The sequence below is a fragment of the Eurosta solidaginis genome, chromosome 1 (assembly GCF_040869045.1).
Source record: "Eurosta solidaginis isolate ZX-2024a chromosome 1, ASM4086904v1, whole genome shotgun sequence".
NCBI lineage: Eukaryota > Metazoa > Arthropoda > Insecta > Diptera > Tephritidae > Eurosta > Eurosta solidaginis.
In genome coordinates, this window is record NC_090319.1 from 60,455,641 (window position 1) to 60,476,127 (window position 20,487).

General features: G+C 40.0%; 3 protein-coding genes across 4 annotated transcripts; 1 reads left to right on the plus strand and 2 right to left on the minus strand.

Moving 5' to 3' along the window:
• Positions 1-848: 848 nt before the first annotated feature.
• Positions 849-1,620, minus strand: LOC137242022 (NADH dehydrogenase (ubiquinone) 23 kDa subunit-like). The gene is made up of 2 exons (XM_067769416.1): positions 1,442-1,620; positions 849-1,321 (listed from the first exon to the last, which is right to left on the minus strand). The coding sequence occupies exons 1-2, from the start codon at positions 1,479-1,481 to the stop codon at positions 864-866; spliced, it is 498 nt and encodes a 165-aa protein (XP_067625517.1). The 5' UTR covers positions 1,482-1,620; the 3' UTR covers positions 849-863.
• A 1,037-nt stretch (positions 1,621-2,657) lies between these two features.
• Positions 2,658-12,085, plus strand: ND-23 (NADH dehydrogenase (ubiquinone) 23 kDa subunit). 2 transcript variants are annotated; one of them, XM_067792142.1, is made up of 3 exons: positions 2,658-2,829; positions 2,950-3,386; positions 11,826-12,085. In XM_067792142.1, exons 1-3 carry the CDS (start codon positions 2,790-2,792, stop codon positions 11,985-11,987), a joined length of 639 nt encoding a protein of 212 aa, XP_067648243.1. In that variant the 5' UTR covers positions 2,658-2,789; the 3' UTR covers positions 11,988-12,085. The 2 variants fall into 2 exon arrangements, with proteins under 2 accessions (XP_067648243.1, XP_067648252.1); XM_067792151.1 differs by having other exon boundaries at positions 2,751-2,887.
• Arpc3A (Actin-related protein 2/3 complex, subunit 3A) lies at positions 12,060-15,959 on the minus strand. Its single transcript, XM_067792161.1, has 4 exons — positions 15,803-15,959; positions 15,482-15,655; positions 15,203-15,398; positions 12,060-12,503 (listed from the first exon to the last, which is right to left on the minus strand). Exons 1-4 carry the CDS (start codon positions 15,806-15,808, stop codon positions 12,346-12,348), a joined length of 534 nt encoding a protein of 177 aa, XP_067648262.1. The 5' UTR covers positions 15,809-15,959; the 3' UTR covers positions 12,060-12,345.
• Between the last annotated feature and the right edge of the window lie 4,528 nt (positions 15,960-20,487).

A 20,487-nucleotide genomic window follows, 5' to 3' on the forward strand; every position in this document is an offset into this window, starting at 1 on the left:
CGCGTGTCACTCTTGCTCAACATCGTTCTGGATACTGTAACAGGTTAAACTCTTACCTATCCAGAATCAACCCCGACATACAAAATGTATGCCCTGCTTGCAATGTGTCCCCACATGACACCAACCATCTCTTTAATTGTAATGTGGAACCAACGCCTCTAACACCCCTTTCCTTATGGTCCACCCCTGTTGAAACGGCAAGTTTCCTTGGACTCCCGTTAGAGGATATTGATGACAATTTGTTATCGGTCGCGGCTATTAGGTGGGGCGAGCATTGCTACAACAACAACAACAACCAAAGGACTCGCGTTCGAGTTGTTGTTGTAGCGATAAGATGGCTCCCCGAAGGCGTTGGGGCCCCAGCGGGTTAGGGGGTCAGAATATATCCGCGGTAGGTATGCCTGTCCTAAGAGGCAACTAAAATACCAGATTCAAGGGACTGTGTAGCACAACCCTTCAGGTTGCCAGCGCAATATATAGCTTCTCCAAACCCAATTGTCAACCTCACCTATCCCCGGCGAATCCTGTTTCACTAACAGACGAGCCTCTGGCGACCCCAAGCCCCTCATGGAACTTGGTGGTGGGGAGGGAGGGCAGGGCCTGAAGGTTTAATGTGGCCACATAAATCGTTCCCGAGATGGTCGGGTTAGCACCTTAATGGTGCTGTGGTACCGGAGCGTACCGGATCTATATCCGGCAAAGGACCATCACATCTATAACACTCCCCAAAGCTTTATAGCTACATCAACAACAACAGCCAACGCCAGAAGAATAACACTCCCAAAAACCTTTGGAAGATGTCTCTCGGTACAAGGAGAAGCCCGTTTTCACCACATTACAAAGACAATAATGTAGTAAAACGTTTATAAAAAATTCCCAATTACCTGACAGAAGCCGCAATAGATGCATTTAGTCATGTCGATATCGTAACGCGTCGTACGTCTACTACCATCAGCACGAGTAGCCGCTTCAATCGTTATAGCTTGTGCTGGACAAATAGCTTCGCACAATTTGCATGCAATGCAACGCTCCTCACCACTTGGATAACGACGCAGTGCATGTTCGCCTCGAAAGCGTGGACTTAAGGGACCCTTTTCAAAAGGATAATTAATTGTGGCTGGCTCTTTGAATATATGCGCCAAAGTTACAGCGAAGCCACGAAGAAGTTCAGTTACAAACAATTTTGTTGCTGCGCGATCTGTAATGTCACTCATTTCCATGCTCAACTCTTTATTATTCACATACACAAAACCCTTAGGAACTTTTACTAGATCTTTTCCCGAAGTGCACACTGGGATAGTTGTGCCAAGCATACGTTGACCTACAAGGATAAAAATGGATTTTAAATTGATTCGATGCTAAATTTACAAGATATGACATAACCTTCATAACCTCAACCAATTGGTATGTCTGCCATCAAAATAGGCGCGGATTTACTTACCATTTCGCGATAATCTAAAAATGTTGGCTGTTAAAGACATCTTGGATCAAAAATTTGTTCCAACCTCTAGGTTTTTTTATTTAGTATACTATATTGATGGCGCAGCGATCGATAGATGCTAAATATGTTTTCTGGCAAATTGACAGCTCTTATGCGGCAGTTACCCACCGACGTGTGCCGTACGTAAGGACGTTTGTCGTACGAAGCACGTTTGACCGAACTCTCAAGCCCGTAGGAATCAATGTGTGCGTCTGTGTACATGTACATAACATATTTGTGTGTGTATTGTTTACAGATAAGCACTGTTGCCATTGACCATTTTGCATGTATGCTTATGGAAACATCAACTTTTTCCAATTTAATTTTTGATATTGTAAAAGGCCGGAATACATATTAAATAAGGATAAATAGATTAAATATTTATAATCAGCACTTTTACATAATTATTTCGAATTATTTCCACAATTTTTCAAATTTTAATTAGGCTTTTTTGCATAAAATTGCAAACGGTGAAAAATTAGCGCACAAAAGTTTACTAGGCAACTCTGTCTAGTGAGAGAGCGATCAGCTGACACGTTCTTACGGAAAAAATCAAAATTGTTTTGATTTCTACGTTCCGGGCTACGTACGTACGGGCGTTGCACGTCGGTGAGTTTTCGTTTACATTGCACACTCATAAGATAGGTCGTGTCAGCTGACACGACCTATCTTATGAGTGTGCAATGTAAACGAAAACTCACCGACGTGCAACGCCCGTACGTACGTAGCCCGGAACGTAGAAATCAAAACAATTTTGATTTTTTCCGTAAGAACGTGTCAGCTGATCGCTCTCTCACTAGACAGAGTTGCCTAGTAAACTTTTGTGCGCTAATTTTTCACCGTTTGCAATTTTATGCAAAAAAGCCTAATTAAAATTTGAAAAATTGTGGAAATAATTCGAAATAATTATGTAAAAGTGCTGATTATAAATATTTAATCTATTTATCCTTATTTAATATGTATTCCGGCCTTTTACAATATCAAAAATTAAATTGGAAAAAGTTGATGTTTCCATAAGCATACATGCAAAATGGTCAATGGCAACAGTGCTTATCTGTAAACAATACACACACAAATATGTTATGTACATGTACACAGACGCACACATTGATTCCTACGGGCTTGAGAGTTCGGTCAAACGTGCTTCGTACGACAAACGTCCTTACGTACGGCACACGTCGGTGGGTAACTGCCGCATAAGAGCTGTCAATTTGCCAGAAAACATATTTAGCATCTATCGATCGCTGCGCCATCAATATAGTATACTAAATAAAAAAACCTAGAGGTTGGAACAAATTTTTGATCCAAGATGTCTTTAACAGCCAACATTTTTAGATTATCGCGAAATGGTAAGTAAATCCGCGCCTATTTTGATGGCAGACATACCAATTGGTTGAGGTTATGAAGGTTATGTCATATCTTGTAAATTTAGCATCGAATCAATTTAAAATCCATTTTTATCCTTGTAGGTCAACGTATGCTTGGCACAACTATCCCAGTGTGCACTTCGGGAAAAGATCTAGTAAAAGTTCCTAAGGGTTTTGTGTATGTGAATAATAAAGAGTTGAGCATGGAAATGAGTGACATTACAGATCGCGCAGCAACAAAATTGTTTGTAACTGAACTTCTTCGTGGCTTCGCTGTAACTTTGGCGCATATATTCAAAGAGCCAGCCACAATTAATTATCCTTTTGAAAAGGGTCCCTTAAGTCCACGCTTTCGAGGCGAACATGCACTGCGTCGTTATCCAAGTGGTGAGGAGCGTTGCATTGCATGCAAATTGTGCGAAGCTATTTGTCCAGCACAAGCTATAACGATTGAAGCGGCTACTCGTGCTGATGGTAGTAGACGTACGACGCGTTACGATATCGACATGACTAAATGCATCTATTGCGGCTTCTGTCAGGTAATTGGGAATTTTTTATAAACGTTTTACTACATTATTGTCTTTGTAATGTGGTGAAAACGGGCTTCTCCTTGTACCGAGAGACATCTTCCAAAGGTTTTTGGGAGTGTTATTCTTCTGGCGTTGGCTGTTGTTGTTGATGTAGCTATAAAGCTTTGGGGAGTGTTATAGATGTGATGGTCCTTTGCCGGATATAGATCCGGTACGCTCCGGTACCACAGCACCATTAAGGTGCTAACCCGACCATCTCGGGAACGATTTATGTGGCCACATTAAACCTTCAGGCCCTGCCCTCCCTCCCCACCACCAAGTTCCATGAGGGGCTTGGGGTCGCCAGAGGCTCGTCTGTTAGTGAAACAGGATTCGCCGGGGATAGGTGAGGTTGACAATTGGGTTTGGAGAAGCTATATATTGCGCTGGCAACCTGAAGGGTTGTGCTACACAGTCCCTTGAATCTGGTATTTTAGTTGCCTCTTAGGACAGGCATACCTACCGCGGATATATTCTGACCCCCTAACCCGCTGGGGCCCCAACGCCTTCGGGGAGCCATCTTATCGCTACAACAACAACTCGAACGCGAGTCCTTTGGTTGTTGTTGTTGTTGTAGCAATGCTCGCCCCACCTAATAGCCGCGACCGATAACAAATTGTCATCAATATCCTCTAACGGGAGTCCAAGGAAACTTGCCGTTTCAACAGGGGTGGACCATAAGGAAAGGGGTGTTAGAGGCGTTGGTTCCACATTACAATTAAAGAGATGGTTGGTGTCATGTGGGGACACATTGCAAGCAGGGCATACATTTTGTATGTCGGGGTTGATTCTGGATAGGTAAGAGTTTAACCTGTTACAGTATCCAGAACGATGTTGAGCAAGAGTGACACGCGTTTCCCTGGGGAGTATGCGTTCCTCTTCTGCGAGTTCTGGATATTTTTCTTCAAGTACTGGATTCACCGGGCAATTCCCGACATAAAGGTCCGACGCCTGTCTATGGAGTTCACCAAGGACCTGCTTGTGTTTTTCCGCTTCAAACGGCTGGGTTCTCAGGTGCCGTATTTCCTCAAAATGCTTACGGAGATGACTCCTTAGGCCCCTAGGCGGTGCTGGTTCGTCAATCAGATGTCTGTTGGGATGCCCAGGTTTCTGGGTATTCAACAGAAACTGTTTGGTCAGCATCTCATTTCTCTCCCTGATGGGGAGTATTCTCGCCTCATTATGCAGATGGTGTTCTGGGGACATAAGAAGACAGCCCGTGGCGATTCTGAGAGCAGTATTTTGGCAGGCCTGTAGTTTCTTCCAGTGGGTGGTTTTTAGGCTTGGCGACCATATGGGTGACGCGTAGCACGTAATCGGCTGGCTAATTGCTTTGTATGTGGTCAAGAGCGTTTCTTTATCTTTTCCCCAGGTGCTGCCAGCAAGGGATTTGAGGATTTTATTACGGCTCTGAATTCTTGGAACAATTGCGGTTGCGTGCGCACCAAAATGTAGATCCTGATCAAACGTCACACCCAAGATTTTGGGGTGTAGGACAGTCGGTAGCGTAGTGCCATCGACGTGGATGTTCAATATGGTCGACATTTGGGGCGTCCATGTTGTAAATAAGGTCGCGGAAGATTTAGTCGGTGACAATGCCAGGTTTCGCGAGGCGAAAAAACTGGAGAGATCAGGGAGATAGCCGTTTATTTTATTGCATAGCTCATCGATCTTTGGGCCTGGGCCTGTGGCCATTATTGTGCAGTCATCGGCGTAGGAAACGATTGTGACTCCTTCCGGTGGTGAAGGTAGCTTAGATATGTAGAAATTAAACAAAAGCGGGGATAGGACACCACCCTGTGGCACCCCTTGTTTAATTCTCCTTTGTTTTGATGTTTCGTTTCTGAATTGCACCGATGCCTGCCGACCACCCAGATAATTTGCGGTCCACCTTTTAAGACATGGGGGAAGGGTGGACCCTTCCAGGTCTTGCAGTAACGAGCCATGGTTGACCGTATCAAAAGCTTTTGATAGGTCTAACGCTACGAGTACTGTTCTATGGTGGGGATATTGATTCAAACCGCAATTTATCTGGGTGCTAATGACATTTAGCGCGGAGTTGGTGCTATGGAGTTTTCTGAAGCCATGCTGATGAGGGGCTAGCTGCAAATGTGCTTGGAAATAAGGGAGCAAAATGGCTTCAAGCGTCTTTGCCACTGGCGATAGGAGAGATATCGGACGATATGACTCACCTACGTTAGCTGGTTTCCCAGGCTTTAGTAGCGGGACCACCTTGGCCATTTCTCAGGTATGACAAAGGTGGAAAGAGACAGGTTGAAGACATGCGCTAAATATTTGAAACCCTCTTTCCCTAGGTTTTTAAGCATCGGCATGGCTATGCCGTCTGGGCCCACTGCTTTGGATGGTTTAGCACGACCAATGGCGTCCTCAACCTCTCTAGCGGTGGTGGTAATTGGTGACGCGCTGAGTTTGTGTTTATGTGCGTGTCTATTGGCTCTCCGTCTATCTTTGTCGACCGTAGGATGCATTATAATGTAATGTATTTATTTATTACGGCTTTTCTAAGCCTAACTTAAATCTATTTTACATGTTTATAATTGTCTTCTGGACTATGCAATCTAGAATAGTTACATCTATGTCCTACCTTGGAGTACTATGGATGGGAGACTTCCAGATCATGCGAACAAAGCGTTGTGCTTGTGTAGTATGTAGGCATTTTACGCATGTTAGTAAAGCGCGAAGGCAACATCTGCACGGCGTTGCACTGAGTTAATCGAGTGATGCGCTTCAGTATGTGCTTCGGCAACCTTTTTTGTATGCGTACAAGAGCTTGGAAGTCTTGGCGCTACATAGCAATATAGAGTATAGTTTCGCTGCACTTCTATCGATGCTATGGAAGTCCGCCTGTCCAGCACTAAATTGGTAGTGTTCTGCAATAATTGTACAATTTTTGTTTAAATTTATTGGAATGACATGATTTAATATCATTCGGTAGTTCATTATAGGATTTAAGACCTTTATAATACAGATTACATTTGTCTGCTTCAGTTTTATAAGCCGGCAGATTAAAATCATTTTTATTACGAGTATTTACAGAGTGTATATCTTTTACATATTTTATATTCGTCCTCAAATACGCAGGCAAAGTTCCTTCTATTATGTTTTTAATAAATTTTATGGTATAATAAAAAAGTTGCTGTCTAATGCTAAGCCAATTAAGAGAGCATAGCATGTCTCTGATAGGTGTGTCATACCGTTTTTTGAGAATGAATCTCATAGCGCGGTTCTGTTGCTTTTGTAGCTTGTATATCTGACTATCTCGCAAGATGAAAAATATAGTTGGGCAATAAATAAAATGAGGTTCGATTATAGATCTGTAGACGATGATTTTATACCTTCTATTTAAATATTTGCAGGTTCGTTGTGTAAAATATAACTTTTTCGCTATTTTTCCTACCGTATAATCCACGTGCTCGTTGAAATTCAGCTTATCATCTATTTTTATTCCCAAGTATTTTAAGGTGCTGACTTTTTCAATTAGTTCGTTATTTATATTTAAGTTTTGTAGCTCACTGTTTTGAAAATTGCGTCTAGATATAACCATAAATTTCGTTTTATTGACATTCACTTTTAGTCTGTTTACGCATAACCAACCATATAAGCTGTTAAGATCTTCTTGCAGCTTAGCATATATTTCAGTAATATTGTTCCCACTTATCATCAGCAATGTATCATCAGCAAACAATTTTATTTCACAGTGCTTAATGGAGCTAGTTATATCATTAATATATATATTGAACAGTATGGGTGCCAGCACAGACCCTTGAGGTAGACCAACAGGTACCTCCCTTTTATCCGATACGGACGTTCCAATCACTGTTCTTTGGTATCTGTTAATTAGGAAGTTTTGAAACCATTTTAGTTCTATACCCGAAACGCCAATGCAAGAAAGCTTTTTCAGCATTAAGTTTTGGTCGATCGTCTCGAATGCACGCTTTAAATCCAAAAACACAGCTAATATGTGTTTTTTCCTGCTTAAGTCTTCTTTCCAGTTAGCTACAACCAAATTCAAAGCACTTTCACATGAATGTTTCTTTCGAAAACCAGATTGTTGAGGTATAATAATTACATTATCTTCTAAATATTTTACCAGCTGATTTTTTACCACTGTTTCCAAAATTTTTTCATCACATTGTAACGTGTTAATAGGTCTTATCTCCTCAGCTTTGATGGTATTTTCAACTTTTTCTAATGGCACAACTATAGAAGATTTCCATAAACTAGGAACGAGACCTTTATCTAAGCTCTCATTAACAAGTTGAGAATAGAAGAAACCTGTATACGTTATGGAGTATTTAACGACTCCTTCCGACACAAGTTTCTTCCCTCCAATTTTATTTTTAAACTTACTTACTATATCAACTATCTCTGAAGTGGATACTTTCTGAAACTTAAAAACATTAGGGCCATTTTGCTCATCTATAGTACCTTCATTACTAAAAGAAGTAGGAATATTCATGCTAATCTCCAATATACTATCAATGAAATAGTCATTCAAAGACTGCGCTATTTCATTTTCCTCTGTGTAGAGTTGGTCGTTTATTTTAATTTTTTTAATACCATTATTTTCTTTAGCCATGCTTATGGAATTTTTCAAGTTTTTCCACATGACCTTACTATCACCAGCACTATGGTTGATTTTGTTTTCCATGTACTTGGCTTTTTTTATCTTAATTAGCCGTTTATATTGGCGTTTCGCACTATAATATTCACTCCATTCTCCAGTGGATAGGCTGATCTTGTAAAGATTTAGCTTACGTTTATTTAAGTTAGCCAGCTCAAAATCATACCACTTGTTCATAAGTTTGACACTGACTTCTTTAGAGTATGTCAGGGTGGTCACTGCGCTTGATAGCGTATTATATAGGAATGTTGCCTTATTTTCGATGCTCAGATTTTCAAAGTCAGTGTAGTTAAGCTGGCGTAATTCATCAACAAGGCTGTCGCTTGTATAATTTTCCCAGGAAATTATTGTTCTCTTCGTTCTCATCTGAAATAACTTATGTAATTTGATTTTGAATTTAATCGTTTCATGATCTGAAATCTGAAACTCTTCTAATTTTAAACATGATATAGAGCTACTATCTATAAATAACAAGTCGATCAATGTATCTGTCTTATCGCCCTTTCGTGTATAAAAATCTATTTTTTGCTCCATAGCAAAGGATCGAAATAAGTCAACTAACTGTTTACTATAAGTTGTGCTCTTGTAAAGGTTTATATTGAAATCGCCCACGAAGATAATATTATCCTGAGTTACGCAGTTATTATTTAAAATGTCGTATAAGTACGTTATAAATTCTGCATCACTTGAGCTCGGTGAGTGATATATCAGAGCTATTTGATATTGGGGGAAAATATTTTTAACTTTTAGTATAATACACCAGATGTTCTTGTTTAATGTTCTGTTGTAACTTATTGAGTATTCAATTGTTTCATTTATATATATTAGCACACCGCCTGTGTGCCTGCTGTGGGAATCGCACCGTACAAGTTTATATGTTTGTATCTGTAGCTCTTGATTCGTTATTTCTTCAGTCGAACAAGTCTCCGAACAAAATATTAAATGTGGTTTATGTACATCTATCAGACGCTCTAGTTCAGCTTTATTGGCGACGATACTACTAATATTTAAATATATACAACTTAGCTCCTCTGGTATTCGTTGCTAAACTCGTGCCTTATTTCTTGGCTGCGAATATTTTTTATACGCAGGACAATCTTTGCTGAAGGCGTAATGGCTAACATCGACGTCAATAACTTTTTTTTGAACAAGTTCGCTACAGTTTACACATTTAACAATGTTAGATGTGCACTCTTTTCTATCATGGGGTCCAGCACATTTGCTGCAAGCTACTTTATTCGTGCACTCATCTGCTTTGTGCTTATATCCCAGACATTTAAAACACCTCAGAACACTTATATGCTCGTAAGCGACGCAAGTATCCCACTCTATATATAGTATCTTTTGTTGCAACACATTATCGAATGTTACTGCATCTGTTTCCACTAACGCAATATAGCTTACTTCTCTACGATTGGTATTTTCATACAGTTTGAACACTTTAAAATCCTTTCCGTTACATGAGTCATTTTGCTTAGTTAAGCATTCTATATTGTCGGCAGAAAGCGCTCGCGCATTTTTTCGCATCCGACAGCACCTTATCGCCAAAGGCGATGGAAACTTTGTCTTTGTGCTTAGTCGGATTCGATAGGGACTTTACGGTGGACCAAAATTTACCTACACCGGTAGAGAGGTTACAACCTCTTAGGTGCTCTTCCCATTTCGCCCGCTTGTGTTCGTCCACAAGCAACCTGATGCGTTGGTTTATATCCATTATTTGGGGGTCGCCTGGATTTCGGGAATTCTCCCGGCGGGAATGAAATGTGCCGAGGCGGATTCAATGACCTTACGGAAGGCACGCTCCCCTTGGCGGGCATCAGTCGGGATAGGGAGGGCAGCAAAGCTGCTGTCTGTTGCAGATTTATATTCTTCCCACTTTCCTTTTTTGAAGTTTATGAAAGTGCGTTTTTCGGTGACGATGAAGTCGGCGGTACGCTCGAACGAAATAAGTATGGGCAGGTGGTCGGATGCCAATGTTACCATCGGATGCCAGTTGACGCAGTTTACGAGTTCTGCGCTCACGATTGAGATATCTGGCGAGCTATGACAGCTTCCTACCATACGTGTGGGGGCGTCTCCGTTTATTGTGCAGAACGTCGTTTCGTCTATTTGATCCGCCAACATCTCACCCCTACTGTCCGCCCGCAAGTTTGAATGCCATAGGTCGTGATGGGCATTGAAATCGCCTAAGATAATGCGATTGTTGCCAGTGAGTAAGGCCTCGATATTAGGGCGGTATCCACTGGGGCAACAGGTGATAGGAGGGATGTAGATGTTGATGATTTCTAGATTTGCATCGCCTGACCGGACAGATAGGCCTTGACGTTCTAAGACATTGTCACTGCGGTCGATGCCAGGATCAAATATATGATATTGCACAGAGTGGTGTATAATAAACGCGAGGCCGCCTCCATTTCCGCTCTCGCGGTCTTTCCTGTGGACAACCAGAGCAGGTCTGCAATGCAGATCTTGCTGTGAGTTTAGTCTCTTGAATCGCAGCAATGCGGATGTTGTGCCGCTTCATGAAATCGACTATCTCCGTAATCTTCCCAGTTAGTCCATTACAGTTGAACTGCAGAATTCTGAAGTGCATGAGGGGTGACGCCGCCACTCTAGGGGTAAGTAAGGGGTGACTACGCCTAGGTTGTGGAAGGCCAGGACGCAATTGCTGTTGTGGCCTTAGGACTGGGCGCCCTTGGGCAAGCATTGGGGTACCCGGATGATTTGGGTTTGCGACCTGGCAACATGGCGCGATGAAACCCGTCGGGGGGTTGCCGTCGCGGAGGCCAGAACATCTAGGAAAGTGGCACCACCCAAGGCAGGAGCTGCATTGAGCGGATGTCGCAAACCTATATATTCTGTGCTGGCAGACGGTGCAAACGGAGGCAGGGACTAAGAGTCTGTTTCCCTGACCTGCACGATTGCTGCCAGAAAAGAGGGGGGGGAGAAGAAGACGGGGGCAGGGGCTGATGCTCAGCATTGCAACCAGCTCTACTACGAAGGTAGTAGTTATGAGTGGTATCAGCTGTTTGAGTTGTTGGCGCCGTGGGGCGCGAGCAGCAGCGGGTACTTGTTGTGGCTTGCTGAGCAGCGAAGCTGCTGGAAGGTAGTGGGGATACGCTTAGGCGTAGACTACGGGACGCCCTTGGGCGTGAGCAGCAAGGAGCCACAAAAGATTTATAAAAGTTACGTGGACGTCGGGTTTTGGGATCAAGCCCAGAACCTGTCCGATGCAACCATCCCTTGCACGAGACACACTGAACAGAGTATGACCGTCCTAAAAAGATTCTTTTCTGGCAAATGCAGCAAAACCATTTCTCATGACCGGGGTCAGGAGACGGACCCGGATTGGGTTCGATACCTTCCCGGAGTAAGAGAATATGTAGCAGTCCTGCTGCAAGGAGCTGCTGGGAGGATGACAATTTGTGGGAGGGACGAAACAAATTAAATGGGGTCACACTAAAATGACAGTCCTTGGTCGGGAAAAATCCCGAGTCGCTCCGGTACATAGAACCGACTGCCTTGGGAAGCGAGTCCTTTAGTATTTTGGGGTAGTATACTATTGACAATACCTCGCCGGTCTGTTGCTCTATAGAACTTCATATTTGTTCGGGTATTTTACTTTGCTAAATCGAAATTGGCATTTGTTATTATTATCCATGGGAGTTCAAGGCTGACATTTTCGAAAAAATCGGTGCCATTACAAAAACAAACATACATCAACAACATAATTTTCAACTGAAGAAACTTTATTTTATTTCCAGGAAGCATGTCCTGTCGATGCCATAGTTGAAGGTCCCAACTTTGAATTTTCAACAGAAACTCATGAGGAATTATTGTACAACAAAGAAAAATTGCTCTGCAATGGTGACAAGTGGGAATCGGAAATTGCGTCAAACTTACAAGCCGATCACTTATATCGTTAAGTCACTTGTGGAAATTTAAGTTTTCAAACATGTTTAAAATTATTCAAATGGAAAGTTAGTAAAAATAAATGCTTTAATTAATGGTATGTATACATATATATTTTGATCGAATTATTAATGCGGACACTAACAACCAATGCTACCAATGATAATGAACAAATTATAATAAGAGCCACCAGTTTGCTACGAGTGGCGACTAACTCGCTGGAAATCAAAAAATTGATGCCTAATGTTTCTAAAACACATCTTTTTTAATTACGAAATCAAATATTTTACGAAATTTTGATACCCCACAATGAATTTGGTGACTGCATAACGTAATATTAACTAATACATTTGAAACTGTTTGTATCAATATTTATTGGCCTGGACCGGATAACGATTTCTCCATGAACTTCTTCTTCGCGAAACAAATCCACCATTTATTTGGTTTGCCATCTTCAGTGCTAAACACTTTTTCACATAACCGATTTCCAATTTCATGGCGTAGTTGTAGGAAGTATTGCCGCATTAAATCTGTAAAGAAATAATATTTTCATGTACATACAACATGTAGGTATGAAAAGTACAACTGTGAAGTGTTGAGGGTCTCTTTGTCCGGGGCTTGAACCCTAGACGGAGCACGCCACCACCACCACACTGTCCTACACCCCAAAATCTTGGGTGTGCCGTTTAATCAGAATCTACATTTTGGTGAGCATGCAGCCGCAATTGTTACTAAAATCCAGAGCCGTAATAAAATCCTCAAATCTCTTGCTGGCAGTACTTGGGGAAAATACAAAGAAACGCTCATTACCACTTACAAAACAATTGGCCAGCCGATTGCATGCTACGCGTCCCCTATACTCTCCATCAGGGAGAGAAATTATATGCTAACCAAACAGTTCCTGTTGAATACCCAGAAACCTGGGCATCCCAAAAGACATCTGGTTGCTGAGCCAACACCGCCCAGGGGCATAAGGAGTCATCTCCGTTAGCATTATGAAGAAATACGGCACCTGAGAACTCAGCCGTATGAAGCCAAAAACACAAGCAGGTCCTCAGTGAACTCCACAAACGGGCGTCGGACTTTTATGCCAGGAATTGCCCGGTGAATCCAGTACTCAAAGAACAGTACCCAAAACTTGCGGAAAAGGAAGGCACACTCCGCAGGGAAGCGCGAGTCACTCTACCTCAATTCCGATCTGTATACTAGGTTAAACTCTTACATATCCAGAATCAACCCCCACATACAAAATGTATGCTCTGCTTGCAATGTGTCCCCACATGACACCAACCATCTCTTTAATTGTAATGTGGAACCAATGCCTCTAACACCCCTCTCATTATTGTCCACTCCTGTTAAAACAGCAAGTTTCCTTGGACTCCCGTTAAAGGATATTGATGACAATTTGTAATCGGTGGATGGGGTGAAGCACTGCTACAACAACAACAACCACACCACGGCGGTCCGAATATACCGACAGTGAATTGGAAGGATCTTGGTGTATCTTAAAGAAACAATGCGTACGGAGGTGAAGATTTTAACTATAGAGGTGGCTGTAGGGTTATTGAGAAGCTATCGTTATCGGACCAAGCATATATAATTTTTAGCATCCCCCTAAAGTGGTAGAGATTTTCTTAAATCCCTTGGGCAAATTTTACAAAACTGAATGGGTGATAAAAAAGTATACCAAGTTATAATGGCTCCTTCCATATGGGACATTACCTGAAGTTTAAAGGTAAAGCAAGTGTGAAGAGGTTTCAAACAATATTTGATAGTTACCTAAAATTGAACCACATTCCAGTCATTGACAAAGGCGGTAAGATCAATCAACTGTACCTATTAGTTTACCATCTTTGTCAAACCCCGGGAGAGATTATTATATGTGTATATAAAGTTTAATATAAACTTGGATCGGTTTCATGCTGCAGCTAGATTGTTTCACAATGTTGGCTTTACAGTGGCATGCCACAGGGCTGGGTATCGCAGCCACTACTGTTGTCGTTGGTCATCTACCAATTGCTTAAGTCGTTCGACACTTGACCTGCCCTCTCAGAATGTTTCAAACATATAAATACTTAGCGAGCATCAGGCGCGTCTGAAGTGAGGTCAACGCTAAACAGCGTAAGTTTGTAAAACTACAAGAGAAACAACACAAAATATTCAGATATCATACTAGACAAGAGAAGAAAGTATCTGAAAGATTATGGATGCAACAGATGCTGGGATGCCCGGAGCGTGTCGCCATTACTTTCCTTATCGGGTTTTTCGGCGATTGTCATGAACACTTTGAAATTGGCTCATTTCATGGCCGTTTTTTGTATTTGCTGAACAATTTGAAAACGTGAACAAGTGCCTGGTCTGTAGCCGGAACACCACGGCAGCCACCCAAAATACAGATATGTAACATAATTTCAACCGTAAAAATGTTATAGGTATTTGGTTCTGTTTTTGTATTAAGGATAAAGACCCTGCCCGAAGGTTTTGGGAAGTGTTATGTTGTTGTTGTTGTTGTTGTAGCGATAAGGTTGCTCACCGAAGGCTTTGGGGAGTGTTATCGATGTGATGGTCCTTTGCCGGATACAAATCCGGTACCATAGCACCATTAAGGCGCTAGCCCGACCATCTCGGGAACGATTTATGTGGCCACATTAAACCTTCAGGCCATTCCCTCCCTCCCCATCCCAAGTTCCATGAGGAGCTTGGGGTCGCCAGAGCCTCGTCTGTTAGTGAAACAGGATTCGCCGCAGATAGGTGAGGTTGACAATTGGGTTTGGAGAAGCTATATATTGCGCTGGCAACCTGAAAGGTTGCGCTACACATCCCCTTGAATCTGGTATTTTAGTCGCCTCTTACGACAGGCATACCTACCGCGGGTATATTCTGATCCCCTAACCCGCTGGGGTGGGAAGTGTTATCGATGTCAACGGTACTTTGCCGGATATAGATCCGGTTCATTCCAGTAACAAAGCACCATTAAGGTACTAGCCCGACCATCTCGGTGACGATTTATAAACTTTGAAACTATATAGCTTTGTATTGCACTTTTCAACCCCTTGAATCCCAACAACAACATCAGGTACTTGGTCCTAGTAAGTCTACGTGAGAATTTGATCTACACAGAAAAGTATACGAGACTTTCAGTTAATTTTAGCCGAATTTGTGAAGACTACATAAGTCACAGCCATAAAATTCTATACATTTACCTAAAGAGCATAATAAAAGTACTTACCCGATTCCTGTGCAGATTGTGGCCTAGCGTATACAGCATTTAGAGGAAAGCCAGCATCTCCAGGTATATCAAACTTCGATATAGCTAAACTGTACATTTCCTGGGCACCTTGATTTTTATTATTACAACGTTGTAAACGTTTAAGACATTCGGTTATGTAGAGGGTAATGTAAATGAGCACTCGATCCACTTCGGACTATAAATAAACAAATGTATATAATTCGTCAAGTTAATACGAGATGCAACAACGACATGTTGTTGTCTTTAAAATTCAGTTACCTTTATCTCGTATGTTCGAAAGAATACATTTGCCTTGAAGTAGTAGAGTGACTCATCTATTATATCGTTTTCAATATTGGCACTAGGAGCAGGGCCCCGAGATTGAGTACGTAGTGGTAATATGGCCACGTTTCCTACTACCTGCGTGAACTCTTTAATTTGGGAATGATATGCCTGTAAAAAAAATTAAACAAAGATTTATAATCCGGTGGTCAATAATATGTTGATTTCTTTTTTGTTGGCCGCACCCCCAACAAAGTGTATAGATATGCCATTTATTTTTCATTAAAAAAAATAATATACAATTGTGTTTTAATTTACCGGCATTATTAATACATAAACTTTATGAAGTACTACACTAACTTATAACTTCTTCAAATTTAACATAAAATAGTTAGAGCTTAGTTTTTTTTAATTGCGACCAACATAGATTAGATTGATACGAATCTTTTGCTTACGCTCTCATATTTTCGCTCTCACGAGGGATTTATCTTCTAGTTGTTGCTGGCAACAATCACAGATAAATCCCTCGCGCCAGCTGAAGCGGGTGCCAGAACACAAAATGTGCCAGCCAAAACGAAAAACGTGCCAAAAATTTTGGTAAACTTTAGTTTGACCTACAACTGTAGAATAGCGTTCAAAAATTATGGAAAAAAGGATAAAAATACTTGTTTTAGTTTTTTCTACGTACGTTCGTGGGTAACTGCCGCATTAATTTGGGAAAAGTCAAAGCTTTTGTTTTGGTCGCGTATCCGTCAAAGGTGACTTGATACGAAACTCTCATTTTTTGCGCTCTCACAAGGGATTTATCTCAAATTTGAGCTGACAACAATCACAGATAAATCCCTCGCGCCAGCTGAGGCGAGTGCCAGAAGAAAAAATGTGCCAGCTAAAATGAAAAATGGGCCAAAAATGTCGGTAAACTTTAGTTTGACCTACAACTGTAGAATAGCGTTCAAAAATTATGGGAAAATATTATTAGTTCGAAGGTGGAGGGTAAATATTATTTCCCATTCAAAAGTTATCGCTAAAAGCAGGTTTTGTAAATATGAAGTTCCGATGCAACCAGTCCATTTGATCACAGAACCTGGAACGTCAGACATGTAGGATAAGCCCTATCCACTAAATGATGTTAACTATTATATCATAGGTCCGATTTACTGAAATTTCAAAAGAATAGAATGTAAATTTTACTTAGATTTGTTTATATTTGACTCTAACTAGTCGTATTATTGGAAAATAAGTTTAAAGAAATGAATATTTTACGACTATCATTTTATTAAATGATTGAAACTATAATCGCCGAAATGTATGTAAAAAATCCCCATATTCAGATCTATTCATTTTTGTTTGTGGTGGCATCATTGACAAATGTTATAAAAAATGTGCATTTTGACAGCGCTCTCTCGAAACAAAGAGTTGCAAATCCATTCATCTATGGTATCCGTCTTAAAATATTGGATTTGCTCTTTCCATTTTATTGCTTAGGTGGCAGCATGGGACAGCTGATCATACCCTTTTTTATTTGATTTGATACATCAACTTTCGGCGCAGTACGATTTTGACATTTGTCCATCGAATTTACAAAAACAAAATACATTGAATTTTTATTTATGTTTGTAGGTATGTCACCATGCTGCCACCTTGTATCGTTCCGTCATGAGTGCTGCCAAGCTTGATTTGACAATTGATGATTGGAAATGTAATTTATCGATTATCATTAGCCATCATCCCCTATTAGGGGGACTCATGTAACCGTATAAATGCCTTATAAAGTGTGTAAACGTATAAATTTATCTAGTTTACGCACGAGCTGTCAAATTTTGTATGAAAAATCATTTACACAATTTGTATAAATTTACGCGCACATTTCATTGTGTAAACGCGGTAAACTCAAAGGAATGCAACCTTGCAGACATTACAGACGGCATTTTCATCAAAAATCTCCAACATCAGCAAGTAAAGGCGTTTTAGTTTTGATTTTTAACTTAATCTTGGTATTTTTTAATTTGTATAACAATCAAAAAATGTTTGTTTGGCAATAATACAGCTGATAAACAATCAAGTTTATCAAGAGCATTTCTAGGTGCGTTCATATAACAGCGTGTGTAAATGGATATAATTTTACACCTTATAAGTTTATATGCTTTCATGAGTCCCCCTATTGTATAATGATTTTTCATACAAAATTTGACAGCTCGTGCGTAAACTAGATAAATTTATACGTTTACACACTTTATAAGGCATTTATACGGTTACATGAGTCCCCCTAATTTGTATAAATTTACGCAAGCAACAAGGCAAGATCATTTGTTATTATATTTTTAATGCGCACAATGGGAAGCAAAAGGTTTATGCAATAAAATAGATTGTATTTGCGCAAAAAGGTTGGTCAACATTAAATATTTTTCGCTTGTGCGCACTGAAAAAATTAACAAACGATCTTTGCTTGTTGCTTGCTAATAACCATGGCGCAACGATACAAGGTGGCAGCATGGAACAGCTGATTATACCCTTTTTTTATTTGATTTGATACATCAACTTCCGGTGCCGTACGATTTTGACATTTGTCCATCGAATTTACAAAAACAAAGTACATGGAATTTGTATTTATGTTTGTAGGTATGTCACCATGCTGCCACCTTGTATCATTCCGCTATGCTAATAACATTCGTCAACATTGCCAGCGACGCACACAATCGATGTTGCTGCTAGTGTTGGGAACTATCGAATGAAAACTATCGAGTTATTCGATAGTTCACTAATTTTCATTCATTCGATAGTCATTTGAAATTCGTTCATTACTATTTTTTCGAATTACTAGTTTTAGGTATGAATGATTCGTTCACTACTATTTTTTCGAGTTACTAGTTTTAGGTATGAATGATTCGTTCACTACTATTTTTTCGAGTTACTAGTTTTAGTTATGAATGATTCGTTCACTACTATTTTTTCGAGTTACTAGTTTTAGTTATGAATGATTCGTTCATTACTATTTTTTCGAATTACTAGTTTTTGGTATGAATGATTCGCTCATTACTATTTCTTCGAATCGTTCGTTCTATTTAAATTTTTGCTGTGCATATATCAGTGTTAAAAAGATATTAAAATAAATTTACCATACGTCAACCTAATCGACAAACGTTTTAAGCGTGGTAATTATTAAATATTTTTAACTGAGGAAGTGATTTTAACGATTTCATTTGTGTAGATATTTATAATACGGCCTGAATTGAAGAGATCTTCCGTTTGGGAGTTTTTACCAAAAATGGCAATGAAGTTAAATGCCATATATGCAAAAAAAATTTTAAATTTTCTGGCAACACATCAAATTTAAATGACCATCTACGCCGTAAGCATCCGTCTTCCTCAGAACCATGGTGGAATAACCAGGTGAAGTAAGCCGTCAATTGTCTCGCTCTAAATTCTTCTTTGTTCTATCATTCGGCTATCTGAAAATTTTTCACCAATGTTGTCCCCGAAAAATGTGGTTTTTTTGCATTTTTCAGGAGTGAAATATGGTAGTTTTAGTCATTTTTTCATCTAAACCAGTAGGTGAATATCGATGGACCTTTACCGGATTTAATTACAGAGATTCATATTTGGGTATCTTTGGCGTGGGCTTCCATAAGTAAGGTCGTGCTTAACTATTGCGTTTATATTATTGATGTTTCCATCATATAAGTATGTTTAATTTGTTCCAAAAAAATTTGAAACAGGTCTTTGTTAAAACAAACTATTTGAATTCGCGTCATATCCAACAAGGATTTTCGCCTGTGCAGCGCTACTGAAGACTTTCGAAAAATGTGCAAGAACAACAAAACTATCGTATTACACCTTATTTATGTAAACACTTCGCTAAAACAATGGATTTCTAAATACAATTACGAAAAATTGTTACTCACTATGTTTGTTTTGGCCTAAAAATTAGACCACTATGATAAGAAGAATGTTGCTGTTATGGATTGTAAATTAGAATATATGAATCCGGCTCGCTTGGATTAGCACCTTCTGGTTCTAGGCCGACTCCTATTATATCCCCTGACATATTTTAGTAAATAATAACTTGGGACCATTAGTAATACATCATGAATTAACTGTCAAGAGCTTATGGGAGATCTTCTGATCAAGTTTGTATGATATATTAAAAGGTCATATGTTTTACTTCCAACTCTCAATGTCAAATCAACAGAGCAGATGGAAAGAACAATGGAATTTTAGAGATCGAAACACATTTAAAAGTATTACGATCACTTCCAAGTGTGACTGTAAAACTTTTCATCAAACCCGAAACCCATTTAAGTGCGCAAAGTTCCTACAGTTCAACTATATAATGGATAACACCTCTCCCACTTATGTCCGGTTTTTCGATAAAAGCTTCAACTGAAGTTGAAGTTGAGGTCAGTTTACTTTAGACGCATTCTTGAATTTTACTACTCATCGCAGTTTAAGTTTTTAATTTTATTCGATGCCTAAAGTAATATAAGTTCGCACTGGTCTTGTGTATCCCTTTTGTATTGGCATTAGGTTGCACTGATATGCTGAAAAAGAAACAGTCTGTAATGGCTTTCGTATCGTTATCAACAAAGGAAATCTTAGGAAATCATACCTCCCAAAATATAGCTACAGAATTGAAGTTAATATTTGATGAGTGGTCCGTTTTTGACAAAATAGTTACTGTAGTAAGTGATAACGGGGCTAATATTAAAAAGACTATAATTGAAATGCTACAGAAGCACCACCACCCATGTGTAGCGCACACATTAAATTTATGTGTAATTGATGCCATCAAAGCTGTTCCACAAGTTACTGCCAAGTGTCGTGCCATAGTCACTTACTTTAACCATAGTTCTCAAGCGACGGAAAAATTAAAAAATATGCAAAAGCAAATGGGCGTTACTGAACTGAGGTTAAAACAAGATGTCCCTACCCGGTGGAATTCCACCCTTATAATGATGGAGCGCATATGCTTGGTAAAAAAACCACTCTCTGCCATAATAACTTCT

Excerpts from the sequence above, each read along its gene's own strand:
- LOC137242022 (XM_067769416.1), bottom strand. The coding sequence starts at position 1,481 with ATGTCTTTAACAGCCAACATTTTTAGATTATCGCGAAATG. Across the intron at positions 1,322-1,441 it reads TTTTAGATTATCGCGAAATG|GTCAACGTATGCTTGGCACA; the intron begins GTAAGTAAATCC and ends TTATCCTTGTAG.
- ND-23 (XM_067792142.1), top strand. The coding sequence starts at position 2,790 with ATGTCTTTAACAGCCAACATTTTTAGATTATCGCGAAATG. Across the intron at positions 2,830-2,949 it reads TTTTAGATTATCGCGAAATG|GTCAACGTATGCTTGGCACA; the intron begins GTAAGTAAATCC and ends TTATCCTTGTAG. Across the intron at positions 3,387-11,825 it reads TCTATTGCGGCTTCTGTCAG|GAAGCATGTCCTGTCGATGC; the intron begins GTAATTGGGAAT and ends TTTTATTTCCAG.
- Arpc3A (XM_067792161.1), bottom strand. Across the intron at positions 15,399-15,481 it reads TTCGAACATACGAGATAAAG|TCCGAAGTGGATCGAGTGCT; the intron begins GTAACTGAATTT and ends GTTTATTTATAG. Across the intron at positions 12,504-15,202 it reads ACAATCTGCACAGGAATCGG|ATTTAATGCGGCAATACTTC; the intron begins GTAAGTACTTTT and ends ATTTCTTTACAG.